The 22,330-nt window shown below is 36.5% G+C and overlaps 1 protein-coding gene and 1 pseudogene across 1 annotated transcript in view; both read left to right on the forward strand.

Moving 5' to 3' along the window:
- LOC124411863 (sodium/calcium exchanger 3) overlaps positions 1–22,330 on the forward strand; it is a 584,624-nt gene that overhangs the window by 256,600 nt on the left and 305,694 nt on the right. The window contains exon 3 of the mRNA XM_046891367.1: positions 20,402–20,493. Coding sequence (XP_046747323.1) covers positions 20,402–20,493 — 92 coding nt within the window. The remainder of the gene's footprint in view (positions 1–20,401; positions 20,494–22,330) is intronic.
- On the forward strand, positions 8,591–9,266 carry LOC124411864 (annotated as a pseudogene).

Genomic DNA, 22,330 nt, shown 5'->3' on the forward strand with positions numbered 1-22,330 from the left:
AATCATCTTGCCTTCTTTACCTTGTGAGTATCAATAATGCTTCATTAGCATCATTCCTTACATGGCGTCAGGTGATTTTTTTGCTGCATCTTCGACCGATGAAAATCAGAACATAGTCAAGGCCTCAGCCAAAACCATGAGCAAACAAAAAACAACTAAAGGAAGTAGTAATATCAACCAAACGAAAGCTATACAGAAAGAAAAGGGTCACGGCATGGATCGTCTCCAATCAACGCCAAAGTCTTCAAAATGTAGAGGTAGCTGATTATAAGCGATTCCTTTTTGTAGTCTGATGTGTCTTTCGACATAAAAACGTATACCTCATTACAGATCATGCCCCAACATTGTTAAAAAAAGTTAGCGAAGGAAATAGATTCACTATAAGTCTTGTCAGTAATGCCAAGTCATTGCTATCGAAACCTCAAAGGATTGAAGGTAAGTTATTTGTAAATTCAACTCTGTGAAATCCACAACGATTCTTCCTTATGATAACGTATTTCCTGTGACAGATTCTGGAAGTTCAACGTCGTCGAGAAGTGACCGCTCTGAAAGCCGAATGTCATATGCTAATCGACACATATCGAGAAATTCAGTCACGTCACAACAGTTTTTTCTACCAGATGGTAATTGAAGATCAAATCTTTTCATATTCAAGGCCCATCCACCAAATAATCATTCAAGAACTAAAATCTATAGCGATAATCTATAGCAATATGTCTCACTCATTTCGTTTACTTTATTTAGGCCCGCAGCATTCCGATGACAGTAAAGGTGATATCGGAGCACTGAAAAAAGATATTAAATCAATAAAAACTGACATCTTGACCATAAAGAATGATATTGCTGACATTAAAGCTTTACTAAGAGATTTATTAAAAAATGTACCTGCCATAAACTGCCATACTTTCGATCAGAAACACGATATCAATGTGCCATTTGAAACCGCAGCTAGCTTTAATGGATTCAATACCGATCTCGCGGCAAACGAGGAGCTACGTAAAGAATTTGTAAGTTTGTCCTATATGTATGGTAACATAATACATGTTATGGATCATATCTTTACTCAATCATCATGTTGATTGTATTATTTTAGATTCACTCGCTGAAAATCTCCATCGATCCATCCACCAGCATATCCAAGACAATTACAACGATATTGAAAAGATATCTCACGAAAGCTGTTGCAATCGAATATACTGCTGTTCGTTCCACAGGCACAAAAAAGGCCTTCAGGGAAACGCGCTTTTGTAAATGCATACTAGGTGAGAGCATTCTTCCAAAACTATATATATCACCATGCATTCGACTAAACTTATGTTCAGCCCTTTATAAATTAAGAGGATCTTTGGTTACTGGTCAATAATTCATTTTAAAACGAGGATAAATATTCAACTTTAGTATAATATCACCTAGTTTAATCTTCAATGTATCAAACAAGAATGGGATAATTGATGATGGTTTCAGATGCCTTTGAGCTAAGAGCGGCAGAAGACCCACGTTTAGCCAGCTTTTCGAACAAGAGCTTCCTGACACACTTAAGTGCAGTTCTGGGGAACGTCCGTGACTGGGACGGCGTCCGGGAACATAAGAGAGCTACAGGAGATATTTAAGAATACTTAAATATTAAGTATTAAAATAATAAATGTTGACTGAAAAAATCTTTGGTTCATATTAATATATAGATCATTCCTCAGTTAATATTATACCCACTGATTTATATAAATAAATATTAAGAAATAATGTTATGAATATTAAGTAATAAAGTAATAAATGTGAACTGATAATTTAATAAAACATGCTTTATATTTTCAGTTATAAAGTATACTTTATATTATCAATTCGCATTTATTATTATATTACTTAATATTTACTATATTATTTCTTAATATGTATTTTCAAAAATCTTTTCGTTCATATTAATATATAGTTTATAATAAACATACTTTGTACAATAAAGACTGAATGTTTTGAATTTATAGAATGATTTTTGTTCCTAAAATAATACTAAATTATATATGTTTTAACAAACGGGAAATCCCGGACAGTTGCCGAATAGCGCAACTGGGCTCAGGCTGCCCAGCCGAGCGTTACATTACTGGCCGGGAGCTGGCCAGGCGGGCTGCTCAGCGCCCGATTTCAAACCGGGAGAACTGACTAGTACCCGGCCGGTTCCCGGTTTCAATTTCCACACGGGAGTTGGCAAAAAGCAAACGCAAAGGACTATCTACAAGATTATAAACATAAATCAGCTCTTCGTGCCAATGTCTGAAAAGAAATTCCGCCTATTTATCGAGCCTTGTCGAAGGAAACGTTACTGCCGAGGTATATTGGTTAATTGACACTGAACGCGAATGAGACTTTGAACAATCTCATCTAGCAAATAGCTGCCAAAAATAATTTTAACGGAATCGAAAAATCGTAGAGCAACAGAAAATCGAGGACGGTCCTGCACTGAAAACTTTGTAATACAGCACGGGAAACTTTTATTCTTCATAAGCACTGATAATCGTTACAAAACGGCATTCTAAAATTTAATAGCGTTTTCCTTTCATTTCATTTTTTTGTGCATTTTGGTAGGATTTCTCGAATGTGAACAGGGTCTTTATTATGTGCGTCATTTTCGGATTATGCTCGGAAGTCGCCAGAAAGACTTCAGTTTCTTAATTATTAATTAACAAAGTTTTGAATGCTGGTGAAAAATCGATATTTTTACGGAAGTGGTCGAATTTTATTCATTTTTTTTCCTCCGAACATGGCCCAAAAATTACAAGTCCTAGGAGCATTCCAGTGAAACTTTACTGAAATCGGTCGAGTACAACTCAAGATATCGCTATAGAACGAAGCATATACAGAACAAATCACCTAACCTTTGAGCCCACATCCCGCCAGTATTATTAACTTTATGTGATTGATAAAATGTGTTTCATACTATTTAAACCATAAAAAATATTGTGCGGAAAGAAATTTGTTACTGGGATCCATTTGTTCCTAATCAATACCTGAAAAAACTGTATTTTTGGCTGTTTCAACGCTCAGATCATCGTAGTTCGTGAACCTGAACATCACAAGTTGTGCAAATCGAATTTAAATCTGAATGGTACAGTGAATCAAAGATCGCTCGCAGCGTTCTAAATAGGACGTAAAAATTAGTAGAAAAACCAAAACTTCTTACATTCGTAATTTGCAATTAGAAGAAACACCGGTACAAATCACATTCGTAATTTGTAATTGACGCAGTTCTAATTACAAATTACAAATGTAATTCGTATTTTCTTACTCTTCTAATCACAAATTAAAATATGATTATTAATATTATTATTTTTTTTTGTTTGAATCACAAATTAAGTTTTTTTTATACATTTTTAATTTGTAAACTGTATACATTTACGTTACTAGGAAGCATGGCAATAATTATAATCGAGTTTTACTTGACTCAGCTTCTCCCAGTCTTATTAATCGCTGGGTTATTCCAACTTTATTATATCACATGAGTAGATAAGAAACCATAAATATTCAACGACTCTACACTACGACAAAGGATGCTTCAATTGCCTTGCTTATGGTATATCTAAATGACCAGTGCTAAATGTTTCATCGCACTTGTAGCTGTCTTCTACGTAGATGTTATCGTATCAATCTTAGTACTAGAGAGAAATGTATTCAAATGAGGCCAATGTTTTCTCTCCGAAATTAAAATCTTCAAGACCAGCGTGGACTTATATAACTTATTGATTGCCATCAGTAAGGCTTCGGTACATTGACTCCGAGAACATATTTTACTTTTTAGCCTCCTTCCTAAGCATACTCTGCAGCTCCACTAAGTTGTAATTACGGCTGGATAAGACGAAGTCGATATCTTGCGAGGGTCGAGAAGGTTCGCGTACCTTTTACATTCATGCTGAAGTGTTAGAGAAAAACGCCCGTCGAATCGTCACGGAGGTTCGTTAGCAGTCAGCAGGTAATAGCAGAAGCAGACAACTAGGGGATCGTGAATAAAGCCTTGGGGCTTCCCTCCCCCGAGTGGCCCACTTGTAACCTGAACTCAGTGACGCATTGTCTCTTGAGATCCAACTACCTTTTTTGTAGGGTGACCAATAATCATAGGCACGTCGAATAAACGTCTAAGTATTGACTAAACGAAATATGTAAACCTACCACTCATTTAACAGTAATTATTCTGAAAAATAGCTACGCCATATACTATGTTAAACATTTTTCGCACACAAAATATGAATGTATTATTTAAACTTTATATATACGGTGATAAATGAATTGATACGTACAAACCAAAAGCATGTATTATATAAACATATAAAGTATTGATTACATTAAAAATGTTTAGCCAACGCTGATAATCAAACGAGCCTTAGCGTAATATTCGTGTGAAAAATATTCAGCCTAGTAAAGTGTTGTGTATCATTTTGTTAAACGTTTTTGCATAGTTACCGATGACGATTTTTCTATAGGTGAACTCAACGCTGATAATCAGACGTATATCAGATGAACATGATATTTATGTTAGAAACTTCTATTCTTTTGGTCTTTTAGCATTTCAAGTATTAATACTTACAAACGGTTCACTTCCAGCTTCTCTGTTTTCAGAGAAAAAAGAAATTGAGTACAATCACTACGAAGCTGAAAAGTTGAGTTTTTACTAGATCTCGAAGTTTCGAGATCTAAAGAATCGCCTCCAACCATTTTCAGACGAACGTTTGTGTGTGTATGTACACAGTTAGAAAAAAATGTCAAATTCAACATTATTTGCATGTCCTAAAAGGTCCACTATAAGATTCATATTAATTTAACGTAGAAAAATAATGTCTAGTGTTGACTTTGGTAGTACGTTGAAAAGTTGACATGAAAATGACATTTGGTTTCTGTAATATAATTACATATAATGGTTATTTCAACATCATGATAACGTCTTACAAAACGAACGCACACGTTAAGAGGAGTGTAATCTGATGTCGATTCAACAAATCGATAACATTGAAGCTGCACATTCATAATGTCGAGATTTACATAAATAACATGCAAGATTTAGTCCAAACTTAATGTACTCGAGAGTTGTGCCGACATTATGATAATGTATTCGGATATACTAGCTCTATAGTTACTTTGGCGTCATAGGAAAGTTGTAAGAAATACATGCGAAAGTTCATGGGGAAGTCATTTAATGTAGATCAAAAAGCCAATGCTGTGAAACCTGCAGATTGGTAATGTCACATTTTACATAAATAACATACAATATCAACTCAATTCTGATATACTTGAGGGTTGTACCAACAGTGAAAATATTTATTAAAGAATAAACGTTGTAGTTGAGGAAAATTGAGTTAAATATCAATCGAATGACCAATTCCGTTGAATCTACAAACTTTTACTATCAAGTTTCACTCATATGAAGTATATTATGGAATGGAAATTTCATGTACCAGTATTAAGCAACATCCAGTTAAAGTCGATGTGACATTGTGAACAGTTTCGAGTTTACTAACACTATTAGTTATTCGGACATCACTTGAAATATCGAACTGTTTTCATCCATCAGTTGATCATATCTGGATTTAAAGGCAAGGAAAGCAATGAAAATATTGAATTTTTCCAGAAAATTATCTTTTTGCAGACATTCTAATTCTAAAACATATCCAAATTATATTCATAAAAACGTTTTATACCGATTTGAGTCTTTCCGTGATACGTTCTGGTATACGTATGCTATAGAGAATTATATTTATACATGCAATGTGGAGCAATGAACTATTCAACACTTTTTATCATAAGCTTCTCAAATATATCTTATTGTACGTCACGTATAGTTTAGATTTTTTTTATAAATACGTGATTAACAATTTTTAGTCCTTCCATCACACTTCATGTTATGTTCTGATGAAGAATTATATTTACAGATTTATGTATATCGAGGAAAGCAGTATTTAACGGCATGTAGCAGTCCTAACTTTACCGACCGAGGAAACTCATTCTTTCTCTTTCTACAGGTAATTAATAAACAAACAAACGGAAATTGTTGAGATTTGGACGACGCATAGCTCTTTCGTAGCGGAATTGAGGAAGGTTACCCATATTCCGAAAATCGTCAAAAACAATTGTGGTTTTTAACACGTGTTACTATTCCCACATTTCCCGCATTTCAGGGACCAAAAAGCACGTAGCTGGGGTACCTTGCGTCATTTCGGGAAAAGTAAGGTGTAAAATGAGCAATCATGAGGCTGTTTTCACGCAATATTGAGGCTACGTAACGAGAACTAGTAATTACAATAATTTCGTAAATAGAATATGCTCTCGCGATCAGACAGGAGCACGGTGGGTACCACCCAAGGATACTTAACTATAGAAGGATGTCTAAATTCCATAAGTACAATGTTAACGGTCGAGTTCAGTGGTGGCGGTAGACTGATGACGTAGCGCTAGACGTTCGTAGACCTCTATACATAGCGGTAGGTATGGTTTTTGACGGTTTCACATGATTTTCATCATGCTAACTCCATTATAACTAGATAATCCAGTGGATTACGTTGAAATAATATTCTGTTATGATGTAAACTTTTGTTAATGCCATGCTTTTCGAGTAAATTTACTCGTGACAAAAGTGATTTGAGGTTAACCAAACACATTTTTGAATGTAATTCAAACGGTTAGTTTGATTACAAGACTATCAATAAGATCATTTTCAACAAACTTATAAAAACCAATTATTAAACTCTAGTTAGATTGGTAGTATAAATGTGATTACTTATTTTGCGAGTGAGATTGTTGTGGCTTTTCAGATCGTTCTTAATCATGCCTGGCACCAGGTGCACAGTGGCTGTATGTAAAAATAGCCAAAACGAAGAATGAACCATTAAAAATATCCTACCATAAATTTCCCAATGATCCACAATTGCGAAAGGAGTGGATACATAGATGCCATCGCGCTGGAGACTGGAAGCCAACACTTGTCACGTGTGTTCGATACATTACAAGAAAGATGATCTTGAGGTGGACGTAAAAAATCTTGTGTTGGGTTTGCCTCAAAGAAACATTTTGAAAGAAAACAAAATATCATCACAGCATTTACGATTAACATGGCTTTAAGAGTCTGATTCATCACAACGCGTAAAAAGAATGGAAGTAAGAAACAATAAGATTTTCATCAAAAAGGTATTGTTAGCAACAGGTGAACCCTTGATCAATGTATCGAGTACCACTGATCCTCAAAATTCTGCCACAGAAAATGATACAAATACGAATTCACAATCCACAGTTGGTGAACCAAAGAGCGAAGATAACGAAGCTAATGCTCTCGGAGAAAAAATTAAAGAACTTGAAGCTGAGAATGAAAAACTGCACAGCAACTAACATCCGAGAAAATTCTTGCTATATCCACAATAAAACGTTTATAAAATGTAAACCGATACTTGACATCCAAAAAGCATTCTGAAAAGGAATTAAAAGAGAAAATAAAACAGGTTTTGTCCTTCGTTCTTACATGTAATCAGCTTGACATTATGCCCGGTAGAAAAAAACGAGTCAATTGAACTACATAAGAAATCTCAACTGCCTTTACACTGAGATAATTTAGTATGCGATGTTACATCTACATGAAATCAACCTTGCATTAACAACTACCTGGATTATCAACCGTATAGACATATGCTCTGGAAATAAGTATGAGGCAAGGACTATTGAACGATGTCTTGATTAATCCAGTTCGATGAAGCAAAAGTGAAGGAAATGTAAGGATCATCATTTATTCATTGATAGCGATATTTCATTTTCTAAGTTCTTACGTATTAAATTCACACAGGTGCGAATACAACAAAGTCAACGATGAAGTGGTCGGATCAGATTCTTAACTTCAAGCTATCATGGCAAGAGGCTTAATAGGAAAGTAGAAGCCCCCAATACATTGGGGAGTTTATCCAAAAAAATGACGTCAGAAATTTTAAATACTGTTCTAAAAAAGCTGCACTCTATTGGCTACGAAGTTGTTGCTTGTGTAAGTGACTTTGGCGGTGGAAACATTGGTTTGTGGCGTGATCTGAATGTATCAATTGAACGACCATGGTTCCTTCATCCAATCACAAACAATAAAGTGTACCGTTTCGCCGACGCTCCCCACTTGTTGAAATTGGTAAGGAATTCGTTTATTGACACAGGTTTTGTATTAGAGGATGGCATAATTGTGAATAAAGAAACACAAAGCGTACTGGTTAAATTGACTGTTCGTGAAGTTAGTGTTTGCCATAAATTAAACGAAGCCCACATTGCCTGTAAGGATAGTCGGAGACAGGATGTATCCCTGGCGTCTCAACTTCTTTCTCACTCTACTGCTACTGCTTTAAAACATTATCATCCTGGAGTCGATAAGGAACTAGCAGTAAATACTGGAGATTTTATTGAGCTAGTTAATTCATGGTTCGACGTCATGAATTCATACAGCCCTGTAGTACTACTTTTCTCATCAAAAACTGGATTCGGAATGAATCTGAAGGCGCGAACTGAAATACTTGACAGAATGTTTAAAATCATACTCTGCATGCGCTGTATTGGGAAAAAATCACTTCAAATGTTTCAAACAGGTTTGATAATGTCGATCAACTCATCGAAGGCTCTTTGAAAAGATTTAAAAGTACGCTATAATATATCATATATACTGACGCACACACTAAGATTCATTGGGAAATTTTTTCTTTTAACTCAACCATCCTACCCTAATGAATGCATTATTCAGAACACGTATGATAATCCCGGGTGAGTGTTCTCTGGTACTTGGAATAAACAAGAATTATTGACATAGATACCTTGGAACTTCTAGGATGAATAAATAAACAAATAAATAAAAATTGAACTAATGTATATATTTCGTATATATTTTGTTTCAGGAAAGAATTCAGGTATTATACAGAGTAATATAAACATTGTCGATGTGGCACCTGATGAATACGTTGCGGCAAAAGTTCTCCAACACGCTTCGATCAGTGTACCTGACCCTAAACTGGAAACCGAGAATTTTGAGGTCCTAGATGATTTCAGTACATCATCACTTGTTTCCAGTAGCAGCAGTAATGATGGCCAGGGCTTTCGTAATTCGAATTACCTTGAACGAGCAACAGCAGGCGGCGTAATCAATTACTTGGCTGGGTGGGTTGCAAGAAGATACCGCGATATCTATCCGAATCTTAGTGATTATTTTTACATACGGATGGCAGATCACAATTATGGACTTCTAAGCTGGACTTAACATCTCTTACACGGTGGTCTGATACCATCCGCTGAATGGGCTACAAATGCTCTAAAGTTTGAAAAATACTCCAAAAACCATCACGGTGGATCGGGAGATTCGGCAAGTCTGCAGAAGGGAAAATGAGTAGTTGCAAAACTAGTTAGAAGAGTCATGCTCCGGACAATCTTACTAGAACCTGTCGTAAGACTTTCATCCGGCAGAGAACTTTTATCCGAATCAATTACCTCAACTACAAGATTAAAGAAAAAAAAACATCAAAACGTAAATTCTTCGTTGCGAACCGAGAGAATGAAATAAGACTGCGCATTCGTAATAAGCAGCGTAAGATTATTGAATAGATTGTGAAGTAAATGTATTACTTCTTTCACATATTGTGGGATTAAAATCTTAATGAAACCCAATGTTTGTCAATTCTTTGATCCAAGCTTTTCTTCTTGAGTTTTATACATTTTTTGTTATACATGACTACATACATTAATGGATAATATTATAAGAGATGTAGAAATAAATACTGCATGCAAAACCTAATTTTCAATTGTTCAAATTTCAAAAATCACCGTAAAATATACATATATTGCTTCTTATCGTGTTTAATTTAATCGAAAAGCATTTAAAGGTATTTAATCCGGAATTAATAGCCACCAACAACATTTAGTACGATTAGAACGGTATAAAACTGTAGAAGCCAATGGTGTTATAGCCGTTATTTTGGTTATGCCAGCGAGTTAGGGTCTAGCCCTACGCCACAGATAGACCAGCCAATCAACGTGAACGGTCGCATCAAGACATCCTTCTATAGTTATCTATCCTTGGGTACCGCCAAGCGTTCCCTGGTTGGAACGCTCGGCCATGTGCCCAGCTAATTGTAAGAGCATCTTTGTTTACGAAATTATTGTAATTACTAGTTCTCATTGCCTGGCCTCGATATTGCATAAAAACAGTCTCGCGGTGGCTCATTTTACTCTTTATTATTTCCGGAACGGCGGAAGGTACCTCAGTTATGGGCTTTAGGTCCCTGAAATGCGGGAGATGTAGAAATAGTAACACGTGTTAAAACCCACAAATTTTTTCGACGATTTCCTGGATTTGAGTAACCTTCCTCGATTCCGCTACGAAAGAGCTATTCACCGTCAAAATTTCAACCCTTTCCGTTTGTTCGTTTATTAATTATAGAAAGAAAAAGAATGAGTTTGCTCGGTCAGTCAAGGTGGGACTGATACATGCCGTTCATACTTTTTTTTTATCTTAATCTTGTCACACGTAGGTTACTATATACAGTTAAATATTTTTTTATAATTACATTTTGTACTCTTTGTAGTCTTTTCGTTATACGTTGTTATGGGCTGGGTTGGTTGATGACCAAACCACTCCCAAAAATATAACGCTTGGCTCGGTCTAGTTCTCCCGGATGGTGAATTATTTGAATTTTGATGTCGTTTTCCCTCTTGGTTGAACCGACTTTGATAATAAAATGGTCACTTACCTTTTGCTGGTGACCGTTGATTCGGGCTATGTGGGTGGCTCTGCGTGTTCGGCCGGTGGTGAGATTGGTTAAAGTTACTGATCGCTTAACTTATATTAGGCGTTAAAGGTAATTAATTGTTCAACTCGCGATGTAAGTTTAACACACGAATATTTGTTTATTCAATTAAGGTTTAACACACGAGTATTTGTCTATTCAAATTAAGTTTAAAGAAAATTCTTATAATGATTTTAATTATAAAAGATGAAAGGTTTTAAATGTGAAGTCACGGAATTCCCTTTTAGCGCTTTAGTTTGTTAAATTAAATAAAATAAAAGACCTTTTGAATTTCTAACAGATTCTCTGGTCTGATTGATCTGCCTAAAACTGAGAGAACGATTTCTGTTGAAGACTGTTAATAACCGAGAAGATATATTAGAAAATGAAGCCTGAGAATGAGACTTGAGAAAATGAGAATTGCGAATAAACAATGAGCAATGAATGTCTTGAAAAAAACTGAGAGCTGCTTCTTCTTGATGAAGACTGGCTGACAACTATGTAACGACTGTTTGACGAAACATGTAACAACTACTTGACGAAACGGTAACAACTACTTGACGAAACGGTAACAACTGCTTGACGACTATGTCACAACTGACGTTCAGAAAAACTGAGAATTGAGAATTGAGAGAAACTACATCCTGATTGGTTCCCAGCATCTTTGAGAGAGCTGCCCAATAAGGAAGTATTGATAAGATTTTGAGTTTCCCATTCGCCATTAACTACCCCCGCCCTTTGGGTACGGTGTAGCATGCAAAACTATCTTAACTAATCCCGCCTCTTCCATGAGTGCGGGTGGGAATTGCCGTGCTTGTTTTGGTACATGATAAAAAATATTCTACTGTATGTTCGGGATGACCCTGTCCAAACAGACACTTCAAAGATGGCTGTATGGATTTTAATCCGTTGCACGTGCGTGCCAGATTCTGCATACCTGGAAATATCGAGAAGCGATTTCCGGCCATCTGGTTACTCTTAGAGAGTTTGTATATTCTAGTCTGTTTAGGTAAGGATTATCCCGTAACATTATTTAATCAGTAAGATTATTATAAGCTGGGGGTGGTTATTTCCCAGAGCCGTAAAAAGTGATAAAGAAAGCCGTATGCATACAATGCATACGGAGACTCGAAAATATAAGATATAAGTGAATTTAATCGAAAACTGAAATAAAACTAATGAGTAGGGGCAGAGGGCATCGAGGATGTGACAACGTTATATTTTACATTTTTACAGAAAATCATATTTACACATGTATATAATCGAGCAATGAAGTATTCAATCCTTTTTTATCTTTATCTTATCAGCCGTACCTGCTTATATGGTATATATTATAAATATATAACAGTATTTTTGTGAATACTTTTTGTATTATCCTGAGTTTTAAATTACACGTTGTATTCTATTTTGGTAGAAAATTATATGTATTTATACATATGTATATCGAGCAATACAGTATTCATACATGTTTTCATCTTCATCTTGTCAAACAATAATTATCATGCAATATGTATAGCATACATATAGTTGTTTATTTGTATGAATAAGTTTTGTACTATTTGTACTTACAAGGGGACATAGCCTGAGTCAGGTGACCGTTTCGGACCAAATTTATACTACAGATAGGTTCCACCCAGGAGTGTAACAGGTGCAAGTTATAGGACCCACATCTCAAATGTTCTCGAGATAGAAAAAGTCGATAATTTCCAAGTGTCGATATACTATCCGCGAGACGCTATTTCCAAGGGGCGCAGCGGAGTCGGGAACGTCTGCGCTTCGTAAGCGGTGGATCGCTGGATCGAGTCCCGACGGGCGTATTTTTTTTTGTTGTCAATTTTGTACGGCTTCTGCTTATGCAATTACAATAATATTCCTGCAAATGAATAAATGTTTTTTTTTTGTGGGTCATTTTGGTGTCATAAGGAAAAGCGATCAGGTTTTATTTATTTATTTATTTATTAATATATAAATATTAGTTTTTATATATATATATTATATATATACATATATTCGTCCAATCTTTATATTAACTTCTTATTGGCTACCGCAAGAACTGGGATGGTATCGATCATAAAAACGAGGAAAACAATAATTATTTCGACATCGGGCACACGTGATAAATGATGAGTTTCCGCATCCGCAGGATTTTTGAAAAATATCCACCGCAAAGCAAACCTCCTTAACGTTTTGGAAAGATCTCCTGTCGTCAGTTAATTTGGCAGCGAACCAAGCGTATTGCAGCATGTCGCAAAATATGGGAGAAGATAGCTGATGGTGAACAATAGATTGTATTTTGAGGCAATCTTCCCTTGAAGTTATTTCCCTGTCTTGATCAATAATATAAGAACAGTTCTGGAGTTTCTGGATCAAATTTTTAACTTGGCGATAGAAATATACTTCGCATGGCTGCACCAACGGAGTACACTTTGGTGGAATGACCTTCAAACTACACGTTGGTAAACCCTCCTCATCGGTGAAAATCTCGTCATACAATACTGGATTCGTCTGGCCACCCCAAGAACAAATCAGCAACAGAAATTTCTCCTCCTCAACGTATGGCTTCATCACGTCAGTCAAAAAATCTCTATCAAGTGCTGTAGTCAATTTACCGGACTTGGACGATGTGATGACGACGTTCGTATACTTTTTCGCGTATTCATCTACAGATTTTTGGACCCGTGGTCCAAACTTGCCCGTGGTCTCTTGCAAGCAAACGTAAACAGTCGGAAGTAGTTTACCCGATAGGCTCATTGCATACTGTGCCGTGTATGAATGCGTCAACTTATTCGTGTCTGTTCTGTTGTACGTGGATTGGTATTAACACCCTAAACAAAAGAAGTGGACCGTAGAAAAATCTTGACCTCGATGATTGATGTGCTGAAGGGTCGTGGATATGCAGGTCAATGAAAGTGGACTATCTTAGCGTCAACTATTCAACCCTCGTTTAGGGTCATCCTCAGGACATTATTTATTCAAAATTCTAATAAACATAAATCAAGTAAAGAAAGTGGTAAGCCTAATATATTAGGCTATAATATTTCGGTTCTTTGTGTAAAATACTGACATTATCAAAATTGAATGTGTGTTTAAATTGGTTAGCATGTTGTGTCAATGCAGTATGGTTTTCGATTGATTCATTATTGTTGTTTTTATATTCTCTAATTCGGACCGACAACAATCTGCCTGTTTGCCCAATGTATGTTTTGTCACAGTCTGAACAAGTAATTTTATAGACAAGGTTAGAATGTTTGTCTTTAGGAAGATTGTCTTTTCCAGAATCAGAGAACAATCTTAGATCATTGACATTTTTGCCAACAAACCTCACATTGTATTTAGTGAAAGAACGATTTAAAGATTCAAATAAACCAAGAACATAAGGTATAGAAATAAAACATTGTGAACTCTCATTCGTGATTGCTTGAGCGTTATGTGTGCTGTTGATTTTTTCCAATGTAGATTGAATCGTTATTGATACTAATTTAGGAGGATAACCATTTCTGGGTAACACGTCATGGATGATTTGGATGTTCTTTTTATGAAAACGTTCATTAGATAATTTGATGCCTCTATCTACTAAATTAATAATTGTACCGATTTTATATGATCTAGGGTGATGTACATGATATTCGAGGTTAGTCATGATTTCTGCAGTTTGAATTTTTAATCAAGATATACATCTGATCGTTCTAAAATTCTTTTTTCAGTTTAAATAATGGGCATGCCCATTATCTGGTACCATGTGATGTCCTTCTCCCTTGTTTATATAATTTAATACCTCTCTATGCTATGTTCTACATATGAGAGTTAATACGCTTCCAAGGTCAGTAATAATTTTGTTCAAGCACCATGGTGCATCGTATTATGTCTAGTATGATATTAGGCTTACCCCTTTCTTTGCTTGATTTATGTTTATTAGAATTTTGAATAAATAATGTCCTGAGGATGACCCTAAACGAGGGTTGAAACGTTGACGCTAAGATAGTCTACTTTCATTGACCTACATATCCACGACCCTTCAGCACAAAAGAAGTGGAATAATTACATCATGTACACGGAATTTTTGTCGGATACGTAATACAATTATATTTTTAAATACCTGTTTGATCAGTGTTTATCACGAAATTCCGGTCAAAATTCGGAATTAACGCTCGTGTCTGGAGCCTGAAGTTTTCTGCCCCAGCCAGGGTTTCCTCGATAGTAACGGTTTCTCGTTCTGATACGAATTTTCTTACTTTCCTTTGGCGAATGTTATATCTCGCTTTGAATTGGATTACCCAGGTCTGGGAAGCTTTGAACTGCAAATCTGGAAATTGGCTCGCAGCAGCTAGTGCCCATCAGGGCTGGGTAACATTTGAAATGGATCCATTTAAAATAGGCATTTGAAATGCAAAATGGCATTTTGCATTTGTATTTCAAATGGAATTGGAAAAAGCATTTTCATTTTATATTTAAAATGCAAAACTCAATCCATTTAGCCATTTGTGAAATGATAAATGGTTTCGTTCAATGGCGTCGAAAATCTTTCTAGTTCCTAGTTCGATTCTTCGTAACTGCTTATATGTTACCGATTGTAGCCGCTCGTGGCGCCATCGTATGATTCCCCTAGCGTAACTAGCGTAAGTATGTGTACAATTGGTATACAAGCCGAAACACGCTTGTGAGTTTGCCCATCTACGGTTTGCCCGTTACCGCGTTTTGTCGGCGACAGTCAGCGTGATTTTCCGAACTTTGTGTGCACATGGTGCCTTACTTTAAATAAAACAGTCAGTTTGATAGAAATTTCGAGTGCTCATTGCTTAGTAATGTCAAGTCATCAGAGTGATTTTGTAAATGCTGATGTACTGGATCCAGATGACCCAGAAACGTCTGTAACTGAAAACCGAGACGTAGACAAAAATGAGCACAGCACACGTTCTAGTCGTACGACTCGTACGATACCCATTGTATTGGATGGCAAATTCTTCAAGATTATTAAACAGAAAGACGAAAACGTGCAAGCAGAATGTACGCAGTGCAAACGCACGATCAAGGGTCGATTTGGTGCGACGACGAATTTTTTAAACCATCTCAAGGTAAAGATTGAAAACTGGACATTATATCATCTGTATATAGCCACAAATTGGCACAAATATCCATATTTGTAGGGTAGATTTTAGTATGAGACCTATCGAGATCACTGTGGGTATAAACATATAAATATAAATATCAAAACATAATTAATGGATAAAATTCTTATAGGTGAAAGGTCATTCCATAGAGGAATATTTGAAGTACAAAAGTACACAGGAAAAGAACCCATTAAAGAGGCTCAGAGATGATAATAATACTATGAATACTCAAGTATCAAAAAAACCAAAACAGAATATACTACCCAACGCCTTCTCACGTAATAGTCAAAACACAGCGGACGAACTAATCACATCATTTGTTGTTGAGACGATGTCTCCAATGTCTATTGTAGAACACGAAGCATTCAAAAAACTCATATCTGGTAAATATAACTATTAACTTTTAAGCCTGAAATGCTTATGATACCATGATATATCAGGTCTCATGTCTGTATAGCTCTGGTCGATATATTTGCATTTTGCGACCTTCTATAAGTTGTCCTGAATGTATTGGTTACTTTTATTCTAATTTTACTGAAGATGAAGTCTTTAAATATTACAGGCATCAATAAGCTGCAAAATCCTATCTCGGTAATGACAAGGAAAACACTCCATACGAAAATTGACAGGATGAATACCGATATCATGAAAATTCTGTTATCGACGTTAGAGTCGATTGAGTACGTATGTACTACAGCCGACATTTGGTCATCATCAAAGCGCAGTTTTCTTGGGGTCACTGTACACTGGGTAATTTTCGTGCTGACTGTTTACTTCGAATGATATTCGGAATTTGCGATTTTTTCGGTGAACGCGTTAATTTTAGTGCCAACAATCATCATTAGGCGGCAGAGCTTAAAAAATATACAGCCTTACTATTTTTTAGCATACCGGTTGTCTTGAATTGTCGTTCTTTTTTCTTCTAAGAATCGTAAAAAAATTTATAGACTTGAGAGTTATCTTTAAAAAACGTGACCAAAATTATTTACACAGACTAGTCAAATAATTACATAAATGATTAAAACATGGTTTAGAAAAATCATTTTTGTTAGCATTGATTCACAATAACTCTGCGGCCCCTCAACTTTTCATACTTTTTTCATCCATGAAAGTATTTACTTCGACATGAAAAACGATAATTAAAAGAAAAAGCTCGCAAACGTTGATAAAAAATGAGAAAAATCAATCAGAATAAACAATTATTAATTTTGTATTATGCCTATAAAACTTGAGAGTTGATTAATTCTTTGCAGATAGATGACACTTTCGAAAGACAGAGCGCCGCCTTAGCCTGCCGCAGATTCAAGGGTACTCATTCCTACGACAAAATCGCAGAATTACTCCACGATATACATAGTGAATTTAAACTTGATTCAAAAAAAATTGTTAAAACTACAACTGACAATGCGTCAAACATGGTAAAAGCTTTCAACATGTACAGTCAGCATGAAAACTCAAACAATCTTGAGGAAGACGATAATGATAACGAAGACGAAAACGAAATCCTGTTCACTGGAATTGGTCAAGATAATTTTACCAACGACAGTAACGACCTAGTACTACCAGAACATCAACGATGTGCAAGTCACACTCTTAACCTGATCGCTGCTGTAGATATCAAAGCAGCGTTAAAACCATCCTCTGGTAGTTCCGTTTATAATAGAGTTCATCACTCTGCGTTTGGAAAATGTTCTTCTCTATGGACTCTCACATCAAGATCTCCGAAAGCAGCAGAGACGTACAAAGATATAACTAAAAAATTCCCCAGTTCGCCGTGTCCAACTCGATGGAATTCGACATACGATTGTCTCTGCGATTTAATGAAAGTTAAGGATTTCCTTGGAGAAGTATGCCATGCATTGGAACGTCCAAAATTCAAAGAGACTGACTTTGAATTCATGGCGGAATATATTGAGTGTATGCAACCCATCGCCCAAGCCTTGGATAGACTGCAAGGGCAAAAGAATTGTTTTTATGGCGAACTATTACCGATCTTACTGCAAGTACGAAAAGCCCTTTTGAAGTTGCAGCTGCGTCATTTGAAGTACTGTTCACGTTTAGTGGAAGTCCTTCTAGGAAGTTTGGAGACGAGATTCCACGATTTTTATTCGTTTTCGTCCCAAACCAATGATGCAATACTAGCATCTGTGAGCCATCCTTTCTTGAAACTTCGATGGGTGCCAAAAGAGAAAAGAAACGATGTAAAAGATCTCCTTTTGAACGAAGTCGAATCTTTGTACAGCAGGAATGATTCCAAAAAGGTCAATGACAAGAATGACACGACCGGATACAGTGACAGCAGTCAAAGTTTCTTTTTGTTTGAAGAAGGAACGTCCTCAGATGAAAGTAGTTTGAATGTTTCCACCAAAAACAGTGTCCAACTACAATGTTTGCAATACATACAAAACGGTGACACGTCGTTGGATTCTTTGAATCACTATCCAGCAATAAAAGCCCTGTTTTTCAAATACAATACGGCACTACCCTCGTCCGCACCAGTCGAGCGCTTGTTCTCGTATGGTGGCATGGTGATGAGGCCGAGTAGGCGAAGCATGGACGATGCTACGTTTGAGTCACAATTACTTGTGAAGGCAAATATGTCATTAAAAAAAAGAAAGTGATTGTGAGGTTCGATGTAAATATCTATTATCTAAGATCTGCGATGTCATTAATAAATATAATTTTCAGAAAAGCATTTGCATTTTGTAATTCATTTGAAATACGTATTTTACATTTTGCATTTCAAATGCATTTCACAAAACCATTTTGCATTTCAAATATATTCTCGAAACCATTTTCCATTTTCTATTTTAAATAGATTAGAAATACCATTTTACCCAGCCCTGGTGCCCATTGCTGTAGGTTTCTCGTTGTGACCTGCTGGTTGCATTGTCGAGCTTCTGTGAAACGATCGTTTACCCAGGAATCAATTGTATTATATTTGTCGTTGGTAGTTCCACCACTTCTGATTTGTTTTTCCCATCTTTTCAAGTCGTCCATTCTTTTGAGGCGATGTGCTCCTTTTCTTTTTAGGGTCTGCAGGCTCCACCCTGGATTCGTTTTTGCCAAATTCACCACCTTTATTTTATATTCCAGGGGAATGAAGTCTTTTTTGGCATTCACAATTTTTTCGGGTGGCTCGTAATCGTCGTCTTCGTTGTCCGGTTGCGATGCCGATTCTTTGACCTCTTCCCATAAGCCTTCTTCACAAATTTCGTCGAACGCTATCAGTTCATCATCCGTCACAAGTTTATTTTCTGTAATTGTTTCCCGTACACTGTGATACATTTTCTCGCCAATTTCGATGTGTTCTTGCTTGATTACCGTGGGTGTTTCCGTCGCGATGTGATCATTTTCCACAAGAAGTTGTTCGCAATATACGAACGCAGATTTGAACAACACTTTCGAATCTTCAATATCTTGGGCTTCCACATCAGGTACACTGTATTTGGCTGTTGAAGGACCGGGAACTTCACTTTTATCGTCGAACATTTTTCGAAAATAACGATTTTGCTACCTCGGAGTCCAACAAGCGAATGTGGCTTACACGACTCACAAGAACCGGTTCTCCCTATTCTAAATCTATTGTTCGTATGCAGCTGTCCTTAGCAGGTCAGAACAGGCCCAAGTGATAGACCCGAACAAGTTCTGCAGGCCTGATTTACAGTTGGAATGGATTAAAACTTCTTGGAATAGTATGGGCGAATCTACCTGTATTATTCGTGGAAGCCGAGACCTCGGAATCACGAAGGTGTATCTTTTTCACAGTTAAATATTTATTCATTTATTCATCTGCAGGAATATTCATGTAATTGCATAAGCAGGAGCCATAGAAATGACAAAGTTGACAAAGAAAAAAATGACACCCGCTGGAATTCGATCCAGCGATCCACCGCTTACGAAGCGGAGACGCGGATAGTATATGAACACTTGGAAATTATCGATTTTTTATATCTCGAGAACGCTTGAGATGTGGATCCTATAACTTGCACCTGTTACACTCCTAGGTGGACCCTACCTGTGGTATGAATTTGGTCCGAATCGGTCACCTGACTCAGGCGATGTCCCGTTGTTAGTACGCCTTAGATGCGCATCCATATCTGCTCTTGCCATGAACCTGAAAACACTTTGAATTGTATTTCAAGTTAATTTTAATCAACTTCAGCGAACTCATTAAAAACATTCAACTTACCATCAACAACTGATTAACGCACTAATCAAAATTAATATCGAAACCCATACGTTCAATTCAATTGGATAAACTCTCCAAGATCAGATTTTCCGATAGATGTTATGACATTAGTGATTTGGTATTAATAAGTTACAAGTTTGCCCAACACTGTTCCTCGTTCGATTCGCTGAAATAAGCAGTTTTATTACACACTTAGTGTGATATTGCACATCCAGTAAAACATCATCGATAACAGAAGTGGGTATACTTAACACGAACATGTAACATTGTCATTTACGTGAGTTCATGGCTCTGATAACATCGAATATACCTGAAGAATGTTCTTGTTATTCCAGGAAGTTCATAACATTGACAATAATTGAGGAGGACTCCTATGAAAAAGATGCCCTATTCTACGTTGAACTTGGGGAACCGCAGCTTCAAGGAGGTAAGCCTATTGATCGTAGATTCCATTTACACGTACATGTCGTAAACTACTAAAACAAATTCGTAGAAATGAATGATAACAGCCACGCGTGAGCAGACATTCTGGATAAAAACCCACGAGAAAATGATTAAAATCGGTTGTCGCTTGGATTTCTTGTTGGTTGGTGTTTTTCCATCAATGAACGAAGAACCCATAAATTCTGGTATTCAAATTTTCACTTTTATTTTCACTTTTATACTTTAAGAGAACCAATGCATTTCTCAAGATGATATCTTTCATAAGAACATTCAACGCATACAAATTCGAAACACCACGAACAACGTGCGAAGGCACATTTGCCATGGTCACATTTTTCAGTGTGAATATCATTCGGAAAAGCGACCTCGTTGGCGTTGTTGAATACTTCGCGATCTGGTGATGTTTTCGCAGCAAACCACGCATATCGAAGCATTTTCCTGGAAGCTGGAGTTGGGCAGTTCTGTAATCGGCAAATGTAATTCTTTACCTGTCGACAAAACAAGTCGGTATTACGATTTTTTCGAAAACAGCCCATCGTATAAGGAGGGATCGCTTTGCCCGCCTCACAAGTTAATGATGTACAAAAGGGGCTCCATATTTACGTAAGGTTGCAAGAGTTTATCTAAAAAATTAACCACCATTTCCATGTTTCATTGTGAATTATTTGATGATTTTATTTTTTTGATTATTTAAATTTACCTTCAACTTGTACGAAACGGAATCCCTTTCGGGCTCATCTTCGCTTTTTTCTGGTGAGTCGGAACACTCTGCTTCTGTTCCGGTGCGTTTAACGTTTGCCGGTGCATGTATAGTACTATATATATATATACATATAGAAGCAGAGTGTTCCGACTCACCAGAAAAAAGCGAAGATGAGCCCGAAAGGGATTCCGTTTCGTATATATATATATATATATATATATATATATATATATAGTATCCGCATTGCATGTTTCCGTTGCAGTCAATAGTTCTATATCATTAATAAATTGTGTATCGTTTATAAAGTTAACGATTTCCTTGGCCATTTTTTGAGCCATAACTTTGCACCAATTGGATGTCACTGTAGCTCACGTTTTGTTTATTATGTCTATTTTTTCAAAAGTTCAATACAATGGTACACTGCACCAGTTGACTCTACTTTCGTCTCAGGACGCGCACTTTCACACACTTCCCGATAATCATCAACGATTTCCATTTGGACAGTTTTGCTTTAAGAAACTCATCGTTAAGCTCCTGCTACAGCCACAAATTCAATATCATTTTCTTTTACTTTTCGCGGAGGCTCCATTGCACGTCTATTTGCTTTAATAACTCCTAGTGGAATGAAGATATTCGCCTACTTATGACCTCAAGGGGAGAAACCCCCCGGGCCGGCGGGGTCTGTCCTCGTCAGCTGTAGACCTGTAGGTACACATGCCAGAAAGGTTTGCATGCATTTGCGGCCCACTAATTGCAAGAAAATAGTTCGAAAAATTTTGATGGTTACTTTTACAAGGAGGTCTTGAAGAATCCCGCATTATGCTATAGATAAATTTACATATGTAATATGTTGAAGGGTTATTGAAGAAATAAACACACCTTGATTCGTCTAAAAAAAGAGAAAATAATTTATTTTGGTGAAACAAATAATAATGAATAATGAATAATGAAAACACCACGTGGGTAACTAACCTAAAAAAAGAGAATCAACAATTAAATGTCTATGCTCGCGTCTATCAATCCCTACTCTGTCTCTCTGTTTTCCTCCGTCTTTCTATTTTTCTCCCTAGCCTCTACTCGACAGCTTCTTCTCTTCTCCATCTGATGTCGCTACCTC

Source organism: Diprion similis, chromosome 10 (assembly GCF_021155765.1).
Source record: "Diprion similis isolate iyDipSimi1 chromosome 10, iyDipSimi1.1, whole genome shotgun sequence".
NCBI classification, from domain to species: domain Eukaryota; kingdom Metazoa; phylum Arthropoda; class Insecta; order Hymenoptera; family Diprionidae; genus Diprion; species Diprion similis.